Source organism: Vulpes vulpes, chromosome 8 (genome assembly GCF_048418805.1).
Source record: "Vulpes vulpes isolate BD-2025 chromosome 8, VulVul3, whole genome shotgun sequence".
NCBI classification, from domain to species: domain Eukaryota; kingdom Metazoa; phylum Chordata; class Mammalia; order Carnivora; family Canidae; genus Vulpes; species Vulpes vulpes.
Genome location: NC_132787.1, coordinates 75,073,802 through 75,094,592, shown reverse-complemented (window position 1 = coordinate 75,094,592; position 20,791 = coordinate 75,073,802). Strand labels below are relative to the sequence as shown.

Here is a 20,791-nt window from a genome sequence, read left to right as displayed (position 1 = left end):
CAGGAAATTACCACTTCCAACAACATGAAAGTAAACATGTATAAAGTTATTCATTGCCATGGGACACCTGGATGGCTCAGCGGTTGAGCCCCCTGCTTTCGGCTCAGGGCATGATCCTGGAATTTAGGGATTGAGTCCTACATTGGGCTCCCTAAGGGGAGCCTGCTTCTCCCTCTGCCTATGTCTCTGCCTCTCTCTCTCTGGGTCTCTCATGAATAAATAAATAAAATCTTAAAAAAAAAAGTTATTCATTGCCACATTGTTTGTAATTTTAACTTTTGGGAACAATCTAAATGCCCATTATAGGAAAGTGGTTAAGTAAATTAATGGTGCACTCATACAAATGATGGAATGTTATGCCATTGTGTAAAAAAGCAAAGAAAATTTCTATGAAATGACATGTGAGATCTCCAGGATATACTGTTAAGTAAAATAATTAGAATACAAACTATGCCTACAGTACGTTACCCTTATGTAAAAAGGAAAATATAAAAAAATACGCATGTTATTATTTTATTTTATTCTATTTTATTATTATTATTTTTTAAATAGTATCCATGCCCAATGTAGAGTCCAACATGGGGCTTGAACTCACAACCCTGAGATCAAGACCTGAGCTGAGATCAAGAGTTGGATGCTTAACTGACTGAGCCACACAGGCACCCCTAAGAAAATATACATGTTAAAATCAACTAGCATGTGGAGGAAAACCCAAAAATGACATGCAAAAAGGAACAAATTAACTAGTTAATAAAGTTGTCAGAATTCTAGGATGGACCCAAAATTCTCATCCCTTCATGCACACTACCTGTATAATGGTCTCCCCTTATATGTGGGTGGGACCTTCAAATAAGATGAGATGTTGTTCTATGATCAAGTTGTTCTATGTGGAAAAGGAGATGTTGTTAGATGTAATTAGAATCTCTAATCATTTGGCTTGAGTTAATAAAAATGGGGATATCTTGGATGGGGCTGACCAAATCAGGTGAGCCTTCAAAAGAGGGTATGTGGGTCCTTCTTGAAGAGAGATTTGAAGAAGCAAGGATATTCTCTGGTTGGCCTAGAAGAAGCAAATTGCCACATTGTGGAGAAGACCAGGTCTCAATTCTGCAACCCTGAGAAACAATTCTGCCAATGACCAGTGAGCTTGGAAAAGGGACTCAAGCCTCAGATATTGCAGCCCTAGCTGCCACCTGAGTCACACAGCTCACCCAGTCTGCTGAGACCCAAAGCAGTGGACCAGCTCCTGACCCACAGACACTGTGAGATAATAAATATGTGCTGTTTCAGACTGTGGCAACTTGAAATGCAACAGTACAAAACTAATATGATGACAAATGGGTAACATAGCAACTCTGAAAGAGGTGAGGGAAAAAAAAAGAACTAGCCTAAGTAACTGGAGAACAGTGTTTTTCCTGGATAGGGTCAGGTTAAAAACAGTAAGAACTACACACAAATACTGCTCTCTAGTTAGTCCATTTGTTTCTCACATGGGGTATAGGTTAAGTTTGCAACTCTTTGATGTGTACCCTAGGGTTGAAGAGATCAGTGGATATATTGTGGATGGTGAGAGCCAGGATTTTCACCTATTGGAGAAAGAAGATCCCAATAAGGAAATGGGAAGGCAGGGAAGGACCTTGTGGTGTTAGATCAGAACCAGAAGGGCACCTGGGTGGCTCAGTGGTTGAACATCTGCCTTTGACTCAAGTCATGATCCCAGGATCCTGGGATCGAGTCCCACATCGGGCTCCCCACAGGGAACCTGCTTCTCCCTCTGCTTATGTCTCTTATGTCTCTGCCTCTCTCTGTATGTCTCTCATGAATAGATAAATAAAATCTTAAAAAAAAAAGTTTAGAACTAGAGATACCAGTATGAGATAGATAGCAGATAGATAAACTTATGCAGATATTTTTTTACATGAATAAAAAAGGAAAAGGGAGAGACAGGGAAAGAAAATAGGATGGGAAGAGGGAGTGCAAAGGAGAGAGAGAAAAAGAGGAACTATCTGTAATCAGTATATACCAGGATGTTCACAGTGGTTATCTTTGGGCAGTAGGCTTGTGGACAATTATTTTCTTCCTCAATGCATTCATATTTTCTAAATGTTTGTCATAGGATACATTTTAAGCAAAAGGAAACTATAGACCTCTTCTTGTGGGGTCTTTCCTGAAGCCCTGTCTTGCTCCCAACACTAGTCTGCTGACGTGGCAGGTTCTCTCTGGCTTCCTGAGAGCTTACCCAGCAGAGAGAGACAGGGGAACTTGCCAGCCAGACACTTATCACATTTTGTGCTGATTGCCTCCATTTGGCCTATCTTGAGAAGTGCTCAAGGAGTTGCCCTGAAAGCTCATGGAGCCAAACCCAAGTCAGAATATGAATTATTTGCAGTATTGTCCTGATTGGTGACCTGGATCATTTCCCATGGTCATGAGCACAGATAATTCTCTTTATAAATATTTTACTTGCCTGAAACAGACAATACAAAAAAGGCATTCATACTGAAACAGACAAAAAAAGATGTTTACCTATTCTCAAAATTTTGTGTGCTTTTTTTGTGGTTATAAATGCATTACATTAAAAAAAACTTGGAATGTACAAAAGAGTATTACTATAAAACACCTAAGTACATTGTTAAATATTCTGGCAAGTTTCTTTCTATGATTTTTTTTCTTTTTACATAATTGGAGTCAGATCATATCCAGTCCCCAACTCTATATTTTTTGTATGTGTGTGTTACAATATATATAACAAATACAGGGATGCCTGGGTAGCTTAGTGGTTGAGTATCTGCCTTTGGCTCAGGTCATGATCCCAGAGCCCTGGGATTGAGTCCTGCATCGGGCTCCACCTGGGAGCCTGCTTCTCCCTCTGCCTATGTCTCTGCCTCTCTCTCTGTGTCTCTCATGAATAAATAAGTAAAATATTTTTTAAAAGCCACAAATATATATTTGAAATATACATATAAATATAACAGAATTTACCAGCTTATCTATTTAAAAAAATATTTTATGATGAAATAAAATATTTCATCTTCCCAAACTGATTACAATCCAGTTATTTGTAGAAAGTCCCTCAGCTTGCGTTTGTCTATTTTATTAACAGATTCTCATTATCCATTTTAGGAAGTAATTCCCCAGAAATGGTGCTTTGTCCTTCTCACTGCATCACATCAACAGGCATATCGTATTTTTCTCCCAATAATAATAATGTTAACTTTGATCACTCAGGTAAGGCAACCTCTGATCGCCTTCTCTTCCTTAAAACTACTACTTTCGGGGGTCTGCCGTGGAAACAAGATGATGAAGGGGACGTCATCGTTTGGAAGCGTTGCAATAAGACATGTTGTGCCACCACTGTGGCTCTAAGGCCTACCACCTACAGAAGTCCGTCCACCTGAGGCAAATGTGGTTACCCTGCCAAGTAGAAGAGAAAGTATAACTGGAGTGCCGAGGGTAAAGGATAAAAATTCCACTGGGACTGGTCCAATGAGTCTCCTAAAAATTGTATACTGCAGATTCAGGCATGGATTCCCTGAAGGAACAACACCTAAGCCCAAGAGGGCAGCTGTTGCAGTTCATCTTAAGGATTTCAATGATTAGTCACAATAAACATTCTGGTTTTATTTTTTTTTTATTTTATTTTTTTTAAGATATTGTTTTATTTATGATAGTCACAGAGAGAGGCAGAGACACAGGCGGAGGAAGAAGCAGGCTCCATGCACCGGGAGCCCGATGTGGGATTCGATCCCGGGTCTCCAGGATCGCGCCCTGGGCCAAAGGCAGGCGCCAAACTGCTGCGCCACCCAGGGATCCCCAACATTCTGGTTTTAAAAAACAAAACAAAAAACTACTACTTTCTCCTATGTAGTTAATAAAAACTTTGCCAGAAGATACCTTGAGACATTATAAATATCTTGCTCCTATTAAACATTTGCCCACCAATTTTAGCATCCACTGGGAACCCTTGCTGGAACAGTTGTTATGACAGCTTCATGCTTTTTCAGTCTTCATTCTAGCTCTATATTAGCTTACAATTTTTGTTTGGTAACCACGTAAAAAATGCTACAAATTTCCCCTAACAAATGTTCATCCACATTTTTAGCACCTATTTTGTATTTTATGTTTCACCATAAAGTTATATCATGCTTTACTAAACTAGGACATTTAGCTTGTTTCTACTTCGTCACGAATTTTTAATTTTCCAGAAAAAGAGTATTTTCCCATTTTAATTTGCATTTTTGTTAATTGTTGCATTTTCTGTTTGCTCCATTGCTCCTGAAGGCAGGAACTGTGAACATCTTATTCACTGCTATATTTCAGCACTTAGAATAGTACCTGCCACCTTACTACATGGTCAATTAATACTTATTGGATGAAAGAGAGAAATACCAGGCCACCTGAGTGGCTTTGTTGGTTAACCTACCAACTCTTGGTTTCTGCTCAGGTCATGATCTCAGGGTTGTGGGATCCAGCCCTGTGCTGGGCTCTGTGCTCAGCAGGGAGTCTGCTTGGGATTCTGTCCCTTTCTTTCTCTCTCTCACCCACTCTCTCTCTCTCAAATAAATTAAAAAACGTTTTTCAAAAAAAGAGAGGAATATTTATGAGACCTCTTTTATTTTAAAGATATATCTGAGGCTCCTGGGTGGCTCAGTTGGTTAAGCATCTGCCTTTAGCTCAGGTTACGATCCCAGGGTCCTGGGATCAAGTCCCACATGGGGCTTGAGCTCCCTGCTCAGCAGAGTGTCTGCTTCTCCCTCTCCCTCTACCCCTCCCCTCTGTTTGTGCATTCTCTTTCTCTCTCAAATAAATAAATAAATAAATAAATAAATAAATAAATAAAATCTTAAAAAAAAAAAGATACACCTGAAGCAATCGCTCATTAGCTACGGTATGCTAGGCACTGTGCTCAGGGACTTGTGTGGATTATTCTCATACACCGATGACAGTCCTATGACAGAGATTTGGTTATTATCTACCTTTACAGATGAGGCACCCACAGATTTAAGAAGTTAGCCATGGCCAGACAACCAGCAAGGGGATGAGGCCAGCATTCAAACACAGGCAGTCTAGCTGCTGAGCTTATGTTAAGTTTGGGGCAGTGAAAATGTAAAACTTTTGTTGTAGTATGCAACTCTGTTTCACGTATAGAGTTCAGTTTTGTTGTTACAACTGGGCTCTTTCACATGGACCCTGGAACTGAATTTAATATGGAAAAAAAAATCCCATGCAGGTTAACTAATAATCAGGCCCAATGCATTGAATGACAGCTAATGAAAATTCTGTTTAGACAACTCTGAAAAGTCTTATCTCTACCATAAGAAATAATCTGTGAAAGAAGAACGAACCTAGAAACTTTGATGGCACATACAATTGCTTCTTAGTAGGAAACCGAACTAATCCTGAAATGTTTGTATATTGAAAGTACACCCCAGGTCACCTGGGTGGCTCAGTCAGTTAAGTGTCTACCTTTGGCTCGGGTCTTGATCCCGGGGTCCTGGGATTGAGTTCCGCCTCAGGCTCCTTGCTCTACAGGGAGTCGGCTTCTCCCTCTACCCCTACCCCCTGCTTGTGCTCTCTTGCTCTCTCTCATGGACTCAATTTCTGTCTCAAATAAACAAATAAAATCTTTTTTTAAAAAATGAAAATACATCCCAGACTGTCTGGGTGACTCAGTTAAGTGACTGACTCTTGGTTTGGTTTTAGGTCATAATCTCAGGGTCGTGAGATCGAGTCCTGAACCGGGCTCCATGTTGAGGGTGGATCTGCTTGGGCTTCTTTCTTTTCCTGTACACTCTCCCTCTCTTCCTCAAGTAAATAATGTAAAGAGAAGAAAGAATGTACACCCCAACTAATAAGTAACAACATATGAAGTAGATTTGCTTTATGTTATACCAATTTATTTTCCCACCTGACTTCTTTCCAAAGCATTTAAGAAGACTGTAACAAGGCTCTTCTTCTGCAAGCTTGTCAGGGAAAAGGGCTGGAGTTCTTTGAAATTATTACCTTTTAGCAACTTGCACAAAGTCTTCACTTGCTTGAGCCAATTCCTCTGCCATCTTCTCTAAACAGGCAAATGCTTCATTTTCCTTGTCTTTCCTCTCCATCAAAATGATCAGATGGCAAAGCTGGACAGTCATTGGAGAGATGATTCTCTCAATGGCCTTGTTCTGTATCATGGAGCCAATGTCTTCTGGGGGGAAAGATTCCATCCCTTCCAGTCTGTGAACAGAAGTGTGACATGGTCTTAGCCCATGCTGACTCACATGTATAAATATTTCTCTGACCTGATGTTCGTCTAATTTAATCTCTACAAGGGGAAAGACATCTACAAAATATTTTTTTAATTTTTATTTATTTATGATAGTCAGAGAGAGAGAGAGAGAGGCAGAGACACAGGCAGATGGAGAAGCAGGCTCCATGCACCGGGAGCCCGACGTGGGACTTGATCCCGGGTCTCCAGGATCGCGCCCTGGGCCAAAGGCAGGCGCCAAACCGCTGCGCCACCCAGGGATCCCGACATCTACAAAATATTAAAGAGCTAAATGGGGGTAATTTGCAGGACCTTGCAAGAATAGAATATATTGTGGTCTAGCAGCAACATGTTAAAAAGTAAAATAAGGACATGTGAGGTTCAGAGGAAGGAAAATGGGATGGAAAACAGACTCATTCATGCAAACTGAATGACCTAGGGACCAGTTTAAGCAATGATTAGTCTAATTATGAAGACATGACTGAGGTTTTCATTATTTGTAGAACTACATACAGTAGAGGGAAGAACGCCTGACTTTTACTCCATGGAGCTTCTCAGAACAAGGGATGAAAGCCATGTAGCAAGAGAAAATTCTCTCTTAGGTTGAATGGGCATCTCCAATCAAAATCTCAAAAATCCTAGGAGTACTATTACTTGGGGGTTTATAAACTTCCTTCCCCTGGTAGCATACAAGCTGAATGACAACTTGAGGATATTATATAGAAATTTCAAGCATTGTGTGTTCAAATGGACAAAATTCCAAGACTGAAATGTTTGATCAATAATTACAAGAGTGTAGCCACATACAGCGAACCAATAAGGGAGGAAAACATGGCATTTTTGCTTACCTTGATGAGAAGACACCTCCCACTCTCTGAGCCAAAGAGCAGACCCCTGGATTCACTTTAAATGTAAGAAACCAAGTTTGGGTGTTTTTTTTGTGTTTTGTTTTTTTTAAATTCAGCAACAGGGATCTATTTACATCCACACTATAGTTCGAGACTGTGGCATTGCCCAGCAACTGTTAGCTGACTCTGCTACTGACGTCACAGACAGGATTGCTAACAAGCAAACATCATAATTTATGCATGGAGCTATGGAAAGTCTGCTGTTTCTGCAATATTAAAAGTGCTGCTTATCCACAAAAATAAGACCAAGATTAAAGTATGAGAAAAAAGCTAACTTGTTTTAATCAGTCCAGTCACAAAAACAGAACTTAACTAGGAGTCTTCAGACAGTTTTGTTGTTGGGAATGAGAAAGAAATTTGGCACCAGGGCTAATAAAAGGCAGATGATAAATCACTGAGCAGTTTAATTAACTTGGATTCTTTCTAGTTCCCTTGTGTGAATTTTTACAAGAATTTGTTGAGGAAATATTCTGGCTATTTCTTGGAACAGTAAGAGTAATTGGGTTTAAACTGGAAGAAAAATAGACTTTAAAATTTTTAAAAAGATCTTATTTATTTATTCATAAGAGACACACACATAGAGAAGCAGAGACACAGGCAGAGGGAGAAGCAGGCTTCCTGCAGGGAGCCCGATGCGGGACTCGATCCAGGATCCTGAGATCCAGCCCTGAGTCAAAGGCAGACGCTCAACCACTGAGCCACCCAGGAGTCCCTAGACTTTACTTTGTATTAATTCATATTGTGTTCCAGATATTTTCCACACATCAACTCACTTATTCCATACAACAATTTAATTAGGTGTTATTAAGTTCACTTTCTGAGTGAAGAAACTGAAGACTGGGGCATATGAATGCTACCAAATCTCAGAATGATTTCCTATTCAAATTAGCACCCGTTCCTGGACTTTCAATAAATTCCTAAAGATTACAGCTGTTTGAGTTGTGTCTGGTCAGGAAAACAGAAACCATTCTAGGTATTTAAAGTAGAGGGAATTTGGTTGAAGGAATTAATTACAACACTGTTAGGAGGGACAGTGATTGAGGCAGGACTTCTGGTAATGATTGAACAAGGAGACTCTCAAATACTCTTCCCTAAAAGCAACTATAAAGATAGATGAAATTGCCCTAAAACAACCATTTCAGCACTCTAGAAATTGGTCAAAGGCATACAACAATCTGAGGAGTGCTTATGCTTGAGCAATTGCTTTGTGCAGCTCTACGGCATTCTAGTCTGGTGCTGAGTCCATCTATGGCCTCAATGTGAGGTTCTGTCAGGGAGGGAAGTCCATAAGAACCAGTAGCTTCTCTATTGCCATTGAAAAGGGCTCACTCCGGGATCCCGGGGTGGCGCAGCGGTTTGGCGCCTGCCTTTGGCCCAGGGCGCGATCCTGGAGACTCGGGATCGAATCCCACATCAGGCTCCTGGTGCATGGAGCCTGCTTCTCCCTCCGCCTGTGTCTCTGCCTCTCTCTCTCTCTCTGTAACTATCATAAATAAATAAAAAATTAAAAAAAAATTTATAAAAAAAGAAAAGGGCTCACTCCATTTGGAGCAGTGGATGATGACACCCAGATTCCCTGTCAGTGAAAGTGATTTCCCAGAGGCAGGAGAGTCTATGTCTATCACAAGACATACTATCCTTTAGCCTATAGGGGAATGGCACCAGATGATAATTCAAATCAATAGAGAGCAATGAAGAATTTCTATATCGCTACTTATATAAGTAATTATCAAAACCATACACACATTTTTCTCTTTTCTCTTAACAGACTTAAAAATATAAGATTATGTAAAATAATAACCATAACACTGTAATGTTGGATTTACAAGAATCAAAGCATGAAAGAGGAGAAAATAGAACTACATTAAAGCAAATTTTCAGGGCAGCCCGGGTGGCTCAGAGGTTTAGCACTGCCTTCGGCCCAGGGTGTGATCCTGGAGACCTGGGATCGAGTCCCACGTCGGGCTCCCTGCATGGAGCCTGCTTCTCCCTCTGCCTGTGTCTCTGTCTCTCTCATTTATAAATAAATAAAATCTTTAAAAAACAAAGCAAATTTTCATTATCTTAACAGAATTAAAATGTATTAAATTGCAGCAAATATTTTTAAAAGTTAAGATGCGCATTATAATCCTAAAAGAAACACCAAGAAAATAACTTTTTAAAAAAATACTAAAGGTAGGGGCACCTGGATGGCTTAGTCAGTAAAGGATGAAACTCTTGATCATGGGGTTGTAGGTTCAAGCCCCATGTTGGGTGTAGAGATTACTTTTTTTTTTTTTGAGATTACTTTTTAAAAATGAAATATTTGGGATGCTTGGATGGCTCAGCGGTTGAGTGCTTGCCTTTGGCCCAGGGCATGATCCTGGAGTCCTGGGATTGAGTTCCACATTGGGCTCCCTGCATAGAGCCTGCTTCTCCCTGTGCCTATGTCTCTGCCTGTCTCTCTCTCTCTCTGTGTGTGTCTCTCATGAATAAATAAATAAAATCTTTAAAAAAAATAAAAATGAAATATTTTATTTATTTATTAAAAATGAAATATTTTAAAAAGTAAAATATTTTATTTTTAAGATTTTACTTATTTGAGAGAGTGAGCTCATGAACCTGAGCAGGTGCACATGAGCTAGGGAGGCTGAGCACAGAGACTGACAGAGGGTTCAATCTCACTACCCTGAGATCATGACCTGAGCCACAACTAGGAGTCAGACACTTAACCAACTAAGCCACCCTGGCACCCCCCAAAATAAAACATTAAAAAAAATACTAAAGGTAACCAACAATTAATTAAAATTGCACATGAGGGGAACCTGACTGGCTTAGTCAGTAGAGCATGTGACTTGATCTCAGAGCTGTGAGTTCAAGCCCCATGTAGGGTATGGAACATACTTAGAAAAATAAAATAAAATAGCATACTAAAAATATTTATTTTTAAAAGAAGACAATCAAGAATGAGAATATAGAAAACAAATAGCAAAATGACAAACATATAAATAATATCAATAATTATATTAAATCTGAATTCTCTAAACACTCTAATCAAAACAGAGATCAACGGACAGCATTAAAAAAAGCAAGACCCAGGGGTGCCTGGGTGACTTGGTCAGTTAAGTGATCAACTCTTGATTTTGGCTCAGGTCATGATCTCAGGGTTGTGAAATTGAGCCCTGCCTTGGGTTCCACACTCAGTGGGGAGTCTGCTTGAGATTCTCTCTCAAGCCTCTGCCCCTCACACTCATGTTCTCTCTCTCTGAAATAAATAAATAAATCTTAAAAAAAAAAAGTAAGACCTAATTTTATCTACAAGAGACACAAACTTGATTCAAAAACACAAATGGGTGGAAAGTAAAGTGAATGGGTATAAGCTATCCCTTGCAAACAGGAACTAAAAGAGAGGGAGAGTGCTCGGCTGGGTTGAACAATGTCCTTCCAAATTTCATGTTTACCCAGAACCTAGGAAAGCAACTTTATTTAAAAATGAGATCTCTGAAAGATGTAATCAAGTTAAGGTCATACTAGATTAGAGTAGGCCCTAATTCAATGGCTGATGTCCTTGTAAGAGGAGAGAAACTCAGACAGAATGCCACGTAATGATGGAGGCAGAAATTGGAGTGATATAAGCCAAGAGCACCAGAAACTGCTGACAACTATCAGATGGTAGGATGAGAAAGGGAAGGATTCTTCCCTAAAGCCTTGAGAGAATGCATGGGTCTGATGACACATTAATTTAAGACTTCTAGCTTCAGAACTGTGAGAGAATCAATTTCTGTTTTAAGCCACCCAGTTTGTTAGCATCCCTAAAAAAAAAAAAATGAATACACACACTTCTGTTATTATAAAATAGTCTTTAAGACAATAAATATTATTATAGACAAAAAGAAACATTTCATAAGGATAAAAAAGGTCATAAAATATAACACCTAGAAGTGTAAATGTGCCTTACAATAGAGCTCCAAAATATATGAAACTAAAACCAACAGAACAAAAAGGAGAAATAATACATTTATAGTCGTAGATTTCACAACCCAATTTTAATTAAGGGTGACTGGCTGGCTCAGTCAGGAGAGCATGCAACTCTTAATCTTGGGGTCATGAATTCAAGCCTCATATTAGGGGTAGAGTTTACCTAAAAAAATATAAAATCCAATTTTAAACAATTGATAGAAAAATTGATCAGAAAATTAGGAAAACTGAACAGTACTATCAACCAAGGCACCGTAATTAGCATATACAGAACACTCCACACAATGACTGGAGAATATACATTCTTTACTTCAAGCACACGTGGCACATTTCCAAGATAGACCACATGCTGTGCCGTAAGAGTCTCAATAAATAAAAGGGATTAGAATTATGCAAAGTATATTCTCTGATCCCAACAGACTTAAATTAGAAATCAACAACAGAAGGACATTTGGAAAATCCTTGAATATTTAAAAATTGAACAACACATTTAAAAAAATAGCCTATAGATCAAAGAAGAAATCACAAGGGACTTTAGGAACTGTCTTGAATTGAATGAACATGAAAGCACAACAAATCAAAACATATCAGATACAGCCAAGGCAGTAGTTGGTGGGAAATTTATAGCTTTAAAATCCATAAAAGGAAAAAAAATCAGTAAATTAGAATTCATTGAAATTTAAAACTTTTGCACTATAAAAGATATCATTAAAAATGAAAAGATAAACCACAGACTAGGAGAAATATTTACCAGTCATATATCTGACAAAAGGCTTGTATCCAAAGTATATAAAGAATTCTTGAGGCATCTGGGTGTTTCAGTTGGTTGAGTGACGCTTTCTTAGTTTCAGCTCAGGTCATGATCTCAGGGTCATGCAACTGAATCCCAAGTTGGGCTCCCCTCTCAGCAGGGAGTCTGCTTGAGCATTCTCTCTCTCTCTCTCTCTCTCTCTCTCTCTCTCTCTCTCTCTCCCTCCCCCTCTGCCACTTCCCCTGTTCATGTGCTCTCTAAACAAACAAATAAATAAAATCTTTTTAAAAATTAAAATTAAAACAATGATACCAAGCGTTAACAAGGTTTCAAAGAGATCCTTTCTTATTGCTGGCAGGAATGTAAAATGGTACATCCCCTTTAGAAAGCAGTTTGGTAGTATCTTAAAAAGTTAAACATAAAATTTATCAGAGAAGGCAGCAATTCAATTCTTAGGAATCCACCCAAGATGGAGCATGCTGTTTCAGCTGGGCCACAACCAGTATTCCAGATAGGCTGAGAGGTAATCTGCCTAGAGGAGCAGGAGATTGGTTTTTTTGGAGTGGAGGCTTGGAGCTGAAATGAGAATTTCAGTAGGATCACTGAGAAGACAATAGAAGAATCACTCTTTCACTCTGCTCTAGGACTGGGAACTCTATGAAGGGGTGGGTAGTCTTTTCCTTTCAGTAGAAACATCAGGGACACTTGGATGGTCTTTCCAGCTTTGGGAGAACACCAGAGAAGGGTAGGATTCACCCTGAGGAGCACTGCAGGCTAGAGAACCACAGAGGAGACTTGGTATGAGAAGGAAAGCCCCCTCCCAGGAATATATGAGGAAAAGAGAATTTCACAAGTGGCAGCCTCAGGAGTTACGTAGGTGAAGGAATGAACTAGTAAAACCTTGATGTTTCTTGTTGAGGTATTCTTAGTGATACCCAAAGTCAGATGAGGTATAAACTGGGTAGAGGCAGATGTAGCCTTTGGCCTTTCCTTCGGTCAATACAGATGGGACTCAGTTTCCTTCCATTCTAGATTGGTTTCAAAACTGATTTCTTCTAGGAAATTTTCCCTGATGATTCTCCTCTCTCTCTCTCTTTTTTAAAGGTTTTATTAATTTATTAATGAGAGATACAGAGAGAGAAAGGCAGAGACATAGGCAGAGGGAAAAGCAGGCTCCATGCAAGGAGCCTGATGTGGGACTTGATCCTGGGACTCCAGGATCACGCCCTGGGCCAAAGGCGGACACTCAGGCACTGAGCCACCCAGGTATCCCATGATTCTCCCCTCTCAAATGCCTCTTGTATTCCTAGCTCCTTAGCACTACTAGTATCATAATTTTACAGGATGGAGAAAATTATCTTAAATGTATCAATATTTTCATTTCTTTGAAAAGATGTCACGGGATGCCTGGGTGGCTCAGTTGGTTAAGCACGTGCCTTTGGCTTGGGTCAGGATCGCAGGGTCATGGGATCTGCCCCCTATGGGGCTCTCTGCTCAGTGGGGAGCCTGCTTCTCCCTCTGCCTCTGCCCCTCCCCCAACTGTGCTCTCTCTTTCAAATAAATAAATAAAATCTTTTAAAAAAAGAAAGAATAGAAAAGATGCTACCAATATCTAATTAAGTTGGTCATCCACAGGCCTGTTACCCTGTGTGCAAACTCTGAGCATGCATAACGTTGTAGCAACATGGTCCATAGAAAGAGAGTATGGGCTCCATCAGAGGCCTCTGGATAGGAGGCATGGACAAAACCTCACAGTCACTGACACCCTGTAACTCTAGATTTCACAATGCCCTTTGAGTATAACTCACTGAGTTATTTTTCTATTTTCCTTCATCTCTGTGTGGGAGCTATTGCATCTAGGAAGAACAGAAAATAGAGGAGAAAATGACTCAGGTGCCATATGGACATAACCAGCTTCATCCTACATGCTGAGATGTCAGTGTTTCTAAAAGGTATTCCTGTCCCCACACTCACTCCAACCCAGAATTCCAGCAGCAGAAACTGTAGGGATATTTGCTTCTCCAGTTCAATTCCTCTAGGTAGCATCCAGAAAAATGTTAGCTTCCCCAGGAATGGAGCTCTGTGAGGACAAGGACTTGTGTCCTCCACGCCTTGAACATGGTCTGGAACAAGGACTTGTTAAACACAGGTGTTCTAGAGTAGAAGAGTATGAGTTGCGTTCTATTTCAGGGAGGGGTGTCAAAAGGCTCTATTGAAGGAAGAGGCAGTCCTACCTCCAAAGTGCTCAAGAGCAACCAAGACCTCGCTCTAAAGAAATAGTAAGTCTTATTTTATTTAGCCCAATTCTGAGGTAGAAAATGCTAGCTAAGTAAAGGCTTTGATTGGGATGCCTCCAGGATGGAGTCCCACATCGGTCTCCCCACTAGGGAGCCTGCTTCTCCCTCTGCCTATGTCTCTGCCTCTCTGTATCTTTTATGAATAAATAAATTCTTTAAAAAAAGGCTTTAATAGGAACTTTATGATCCATCTGGCATATGATTCATCAGTTTTGGAAAGGTTAATGCACACTCAACATTAAAGCTATCTAACACACTTTCATTTGACCTTGATGATGATCAGGGCACTTCAAAGACTTTGGTTAGAGTAGCGTGGTGAGTGTGGCAATAAAGGTACAATGGAAAGACTTAATAAAAGGCTACGACTCTGAAATTGAGGATGCTGGCTTCAATGCACTGTTGCAGTCTTTGATGTGTGGGTAGATATGAGGAATGCTATGTTTTAGAAAGATTAATTTGGTAGTGACATTCGGGGAAGACTGGAGAGGTAAAGGGGCTAAAGGAAGAAGACAGATGCAAAACCCAAAGCATAACGTGACTGTGGTAATGTGAGAGATAATGAGAGAAAAACAATTTTTAGTTGTTTGGTGTCCAAGTATAGGACACAAAGAGCAGAGAAAGGGAAAGGATAGAGGGGGATTCTGAAGATTATTTCTTAGGAATATGACCCTTAGGCCCATGTAAGAAAGACCCTTACTTTAGAGACTCCCAGTCTGACCCTCCTTTAGCCATGTCCCTCCCTATGGATGAGATGTTTGTGAGGCCAAGTGGATATAGTCCGGGGATATAGTCCCTTCCCCTTTCTAGACTATGCTAAGTATCTGAGAACCAGAATTCATGATCCAAATACCTCAGCTCTTGTTCTGACCTGGCACTGGCTTGTTCCCAGGGTCTAGTCTCCAAAGGGTCAATGACATTCCTGGTTTGTGTACCCCTACGCTTGGGCAGTTGCCAAAATGCAGCTGTTTGTGGAAGGTTCTGGGTAAGTAGACGGAGCTTGAATTTCCTGGCTGTAGTGTCCCCATGCATATAGGCATGGCCTCCTCATGGAGCTGGATGGAATCAAGGAAGGGAAGAAACAGGGGCAGGCCATGGACAGAGGCCAGTGTCATCTCTTTCAGTATTTCCAATTTCTGGCATTAAACTTCCATGAATCTGAAAATTATAGAAATCTTGGCTTTCCAGGTCATCCTTATCATTATGTATTTGTAAGGCAGGAAGATATTTTATCTAGCAGCTTATGGGCATGGTTTATAGCTTCAAAATATTTAGACATATGGTAGACATTTACACATGGCTTTCATTTATACTATTGCCCTACAAGTATTAGATGTGGCCTTGCTTCTTAGCCCAACATATTCTTTATTTAGTGTCTTCCTATGACTTTTCTCCAAATATTCTCTTACACTGAGAGTTTACCTTTTGGATTCTCCCTGAAAATACCCAGCTCAGTTCTTTCGTAATTAGCTTGCCAGTTTTTTAAATTATTAATTTGTAATTCCTCCTATTTCCTAAATATGGATCCTTAGATATATATATATATATATATATATATATATATATATACACACATATATATATACACACACGTGCCAAACATCATATCCTATTCTGTGGCTTTCCTTTTCATTCTCTGGATGGTGTTTTTTGATAAATAAACGTTCTCATTTTCAAGGTTGCTAATTCATCAGTTTCTTCCTTTATCCCTAGAGATTTTTTTGTGTCCTCTTTAAGATCTTTACCTAACGCAAGTTTATAAAGATTTTCTCGTTTTCTTTTAAAAGCTTTATTGCCTTACCTTCATATTTAGATGCATCAACTCACAATGAATCTGCAACTGATTTTGTGTACTATAGAGGTCAAGATTAATTTTGTTTTCCAAATGTAGATCCACTGATTCAGCCTCATTTATTGAAAAGTCCGTTTTCCCCCCATTGATCTACAATGTCACCTTTGTTATAAACCAAGTGACTATATCTATCAATCGATGGATAGATAGGTATCTTTCCTTTGGTCTACTTGTCTCTCCTGTGCCCAAACCACATTTTCTTAATGACTATAGCTTTGTGCTTAAATACTGTAACTTTTATAGGTCTTGATATCTGGGAGTATTAAGTCTTCCAACTTTCTTCATCAAGATTGCTTTCGTTATTCTTCGACCTTTGCGTTTCTGCATACATTTTAGAATTGCCTTGTCGCTTTCCATCCGCAGACACGGGACTGGGCTTTGGAACGTTGCATCTTTACCCACAAATCTTCCCTTCGGAACAGAAGGGTGGAGGAGCCGCAACGTGCGGCACAGAAGGGGATCCTCGGCTGGCACCGCTCCCTGGCTGGGACCCGGGACTCAGGGGGCCGCGCCGTCTCCGTTCTCCCTAAGTAGCACCTTATCAAGGGTGCGCCAAAGCCGCGCTCGCCCCGGCCAGCCGCCAGCTCCCTGGGAGCCCGGAGCAGGGAACAGCGCGAGCTGCGGAGCGCGGTGCCCGCCCCCGCCCGACAACCCGGCCGGGGCGCGGGCGGCCGCGCGGCATCACGGGGCGGAGGCGGGGCCGCTCCCGCAGCTGCGGGAGGAGGGGACGGGGGAGGGGGGGACGGGGAGGGAGACGGGGAGGGGGCGCGGCCTCCGGAAGGCCGTGCGGCGTCAGGGGGCGGGGACGGGGCCGCGCCGGGAGCTGAGGGGGGAGGGGAGGGGGAGGGGACAGGAGGAGGAGGAGGGGGAGATAACGGGGAGGGGATGGGGAGGGGAGGGGATGGGGAGGGGAGGGGAGGGGATGGGGAGGGGAGGGGAGGGGGATAGGGAGGGGAGGGGAGGGGATGGGGAGGGGCCGGGAGAGGGCGCAGCCTCCGGAAGGCAGCGCGGCATCACGGGGCGGGGGCGGGGCCGCGCCGGGAGCTGAGGGGGGAGGGGAGGGGGAGGGGACGGGGAGGGGTCGGGGAGGGGACGGGGAGGGGTCGGGGAGGGGGCGCGGCCTCCGGAAGGCCGCGCGGCGTCAGGGGCGGGGGCGGGGCCGCGCCGGGAGCTGAAGGGGGAGGGGAAAGGGGAGGGGACAGGGGAGGGGAGAAGACGGGGAGGGGATGGAGAGGGGAGGGGAGGGGAGGAGACGGGGAGGGGGAGGGGAGGGGTCGGGAGAGGGCGCGGCCTCCGGGCGGCCGCGCGGCATCACGGGGCGGGGGCGGGGCCGCGCCGGGAGCGGAAGGGGAAGGGGAAGGGGAGGGGAAGGGAAGGGGAGGGGTCGGGAGGGGGCGTGGCCTCCGGACGGCCGCGCGGCATCACGGGGCGGGGGCGGGGGCGGGGCCGCGCCGGGGAGCTGCCGGGGGAGGGGACGGGGAGGGGACGGGGAGGGGGCGCGGCCTCCGGGCTGACGCGCGGGCGCCCGGGCGCGGCGCCAGCGGGACCCCAGTGGCTCGGGGAGCCGGCGCGGCGGCGGGCGTCCGGGCGGCTTCCGCACTGAGCCGCCCCCTCTGCCCAGCCGGCTGGTCCCTGCGGCGGCGGCCCGGGCGACCCGGGCGCACGGCCCTTCGCCATGTACACCTTCGTGGTGCGCGACGAGAACAGCAGCGTCTACGCCGAGGTGTCGCGGCTGCTGCTCGCCACCGGGCACTGGAAGAGGCTGAGGCGCGACAACCCCAGGTTCAACCTGATGCTGGGCGAGAGGAACCGGCTGCCCTTCGGGAGACTGGGTGAGCGCCCCGGGTCCCCGCCCTCCCGCTCCTCCCACGGCCCTCAGCACCAGCGCTTTTGTCTTAAGGTCATAAATCTTCCTCTCCGTCGTTCCTCGGGCATGGAGCAGAAGGATGCGGAGAGGTCTAAAGCCCAACCGCTTTGCATGCCTTCCCGTCCCGTAAGCGGGGTTCCGGGCCGCCGCCGCCTCCGGACAATGGCGCGTCCCTGCAGCCCGGGGGGCGTGGGCCGCGCGTTCCCGCCCTGCCCCGGCCGGCGCCCCCGGACCGCGCACCGCGGAGCTGCGGCGGGACCAGGCCCCGCGGAGCCGGCGCGCGACCCGCCTCCGGCTGGAGTCCTCTTGCGAATTTCCTGCACGGCGGATTCCACCCCGCCTGGTGTAGGCGCGGGCGATCCTTGTGCGTGGTGAAAACGCTGCCGATTCAGCTCCCCGAGGGCTCACACACACTGGGATTTGCAAAAGACCTCTAGAACCCAAAGGCAGGAGTTCCAGAAGTGAGCCCGGCCGGGGAAGGGCCGAAGGATGTCTGATTTAGCCCTTTCCTTAGCTTCCCCGAGCATTTTACATGACCCTGGCTTCCCCCTGTGTTCCACTTCTCTGCCCTGCCCATCCCGAGGGAGTTAGCCTCACTCTCATGATTGATGCTGGCTGGGCATCATCATGTCCACATCCTCGCCTGTAGGGAGGAGCAGGGGAAAGGAGAGGACCGGCAGCGCCTTTCCGGATGACGTCATCGAGAAGTTGTGCAGATCACTTCAACTTACCTCCCGTTGACCTGGACAGTCTCGTGGCTTCTCCTCACTGCGCAGCCATCCTGGAGATGCAGCCTCTCTCAGAGTAGCTATGTCCCTTTCCAAAATTCTCCTGGGGTGGGGACCAAATCGAATTGCCAAAGACAGAAGACGAAAATCAATGATGAGGAAAGGTCATCTCTGCCCTGGAAGGCAACCCAGAGAGGGTGGTGTTCAGTGTCCAGCAGAGGACACAGTTTTTAGAAATAGGTGTGGTCAGAGGGTAGAGAGGTTGAATGGGCAGATTGAAAACAGGCCATTTGGAACTGACTGGCTCCTGGTGAGCTTACATGACAGCTTTTCCGTGAGGGGCTTGTATAGTTGTAGTAATTTCAGGAAGGAAGGGTGTTGCATAGCTTTATGGGAATTTTTTCTTTGGAATGGTACCATGGACAGCTTTTTATTGTTATACAACTTTAGAATGTATGCGTGATGGGGACTCCATGGAGGGGCTGATTCCAACCCCCAGAACTCTGAGACTACAGGGAACGTGTCTGGAGATTCGCTTTTGTTAACCTGTCTCTCCAGGAAACCTTCGGCAAAGAGGATACCTTTCCTGAAAGAAGAAATACTTACAGTTGAGAAAATATATTTCCTTCTTGCTCTGTCCACTTCCCTGCCATACTGACTTACCTTCTTCCCTGGACGGGTCAATGCCTGGCTGTAAAAGTTTAGGGGGAATCCTAATATTAAAAACAGACCAAATTGTTTCTACTGGGGCTGAAGCAGGGGTGGTTGGCATTGCTATGATGCTCAGGACTAGAGGGAAAAGGAGCAGAAATTTATAGGGTCCACATCCTAAACAGGATCACAGAGTCAGCAGATGATAAGTAAACATTTGATTTTTATGGAAAAGAAAACAGAATCCTACACCCATATATTTATGTGTCTTCAGTGTTAGGGATATTTAATTTTTGCTGTAAGTGCACTGTGTGAAACCCAATGAGATGGCTTATAGAGCCAGGTAAAGTGTCAGGAATGCTTGGTGCCATGGAGATGAGAAGGTAGGTGCTTCAGGTGTGAGCCAGGTACATCTGCCCCAGGGAGACCCTGAGAGCTAGTTAGTACCTAAATATTTTTATTCAATTATATGCTTTTCTCAGACATGTTCTTACCTCTGGCATCTTCTACTCAAACTCCTTTGGTTTTACTTTTATTTTTGTTGCTGGAAAGTCAGTACATTTTGTTAGGATTTCAAATCAAAATTGAGGCTTTTGTTTTTGTACGTATCTTTTCTGCTCTATTTTATAGAGGAGGGGATAAGCAATAAGATTTATTGAGGATGAGTTTCTCTGTAGAGGATACACAGAAGAAAATCCTCAGGGCTTTTGATTTTATAGACATGGCTTCTCCACCTTCGTTTACGTCTTGTGTCTCTCTTAGACTCTTGCAGAGGTAGACATGCTTGAGAACAGCAATATTGTAGTTCTTTTGCCTTCCTTGATGGCTGTAGAAAACCAAGGTTGGGGTGTCAAAGCATGACTATGAAAGCTGTATTGTACAGAAATTATTAAGTCCCTCTGTGTTAAGCGAAGAGTAGGGTGTGGTGGGGATCAAAAGAAATAGAAAGTACCCTTCCACCCTAGGAAGATAAAGGTAGCAGCGTCTTTGGCAGAGCTAGGATGTTGATACCCTAATATCCACCATGGGGCGAGGGAGGGTTTCCAGTGCCATGCTGTGAAAGAGGAGTACAGGTGGGCAACGGAATTGTTCCATTTTCACCAACAAGTCCTGAAATGGGAGAAAGGAAAGCTGGGCATGACACAGCTGTTCTCTCTTCGGCATGCTGGTGCTGACATTGTCATTTCCCACCTGTCCTCTTTCCCTTCTGAGCCTCCTCTTTCCTTTATAGGTCACGAGCCTGGGCTGATGCAGTTGGTGAATTACTACAGGGGGGCTGACAAACTGTGTCGCAAAGCTTCTTTAGTGAAGTAAGTGTTTAAGATCCATTTGATGTATTACATAAATCTTTTAGCTTTCCTCCTGAAGCACTTCAGCAAAAATGTGGGGTTTTTTTTTAAAGGATAAAAATACTTTTGTCTAAAAAGCCAAGAGTATTAATTCTGGTGCATCCTCTGTGCTACTTTGATTGCAATCTAAAACTTTGCTGTTTGTGCTTAATAAAGCCCACATGAGGCTCCCTAGAAGCAGAAG

The 20,791-nt window shown here is 43.7% G+C and overlaps 2 protein-coding genes and 1 pseudogene across 4 annotated transcripts in view; 2 read left to right on the top strand and 1 right to left on the bottom strand.

Annotated features, from left to right (window-relative positions):
• Positions 1 to 18,733, bottom strand: part of LOC112916856 (uncharacterized) — a 38,132-nt gene extending 19,399 nt beyond the window's left edge. Inside the window, exons 1-2 of the mRNA XM_072718824.1 lie at positions 18,611 to 18,733; positions 6,004 to 6,219 (exon numbers count right to left, since the gene is read on the bottom strand). Coding sequence (XP_072574925.1) covers positions 6,004 to 6,209 — 206 coding nt within the window. The 5' untranslated portion in view covers positions 6,210 to 6,219; positions 18,611 to 18,733. The remainder of the gene's footprint in view (positions 1 to 6,003; positions 6,220 to 18,610) is intronic.
• On the top strand, positions 3,298 to 3,600 carry LOC140600052 (large ribosomal subunit protein eL37 pseudogene; annotated as a pseudogene).
• TTL (tubulin tyrosine ligase) overlaps positions 17,501 to 20,791 on the top strand; it is a 34,475-nt gene continuing 31,184 nt past the window's right edge. For 2 of the 3 annotated variants that reach the window (XM_025994366.2, XM_072767141.1), the window contains exons 1-2: positions 17,501 to 17,844; positions 20,490 to 20,568. In XM_025994366.2, the coding sequence (XP_025850151.1) occupies positions 17,688 to 17,844; positions 20,490 to 20,568 (236 nt within the window). In that variant the 5' untranslated portion in view covers positions 17,501 to 17,687. Of the gene's footprint in view, positions 17,845 to 18,528; positions 18,684 to 19,165; positions 19,215 to 20,489; positions 20,569 to 20,791 lie in introns of all 3 variants that reach the window. The other variant, XM_072767142.1, reaches the window with a different exon arrangement.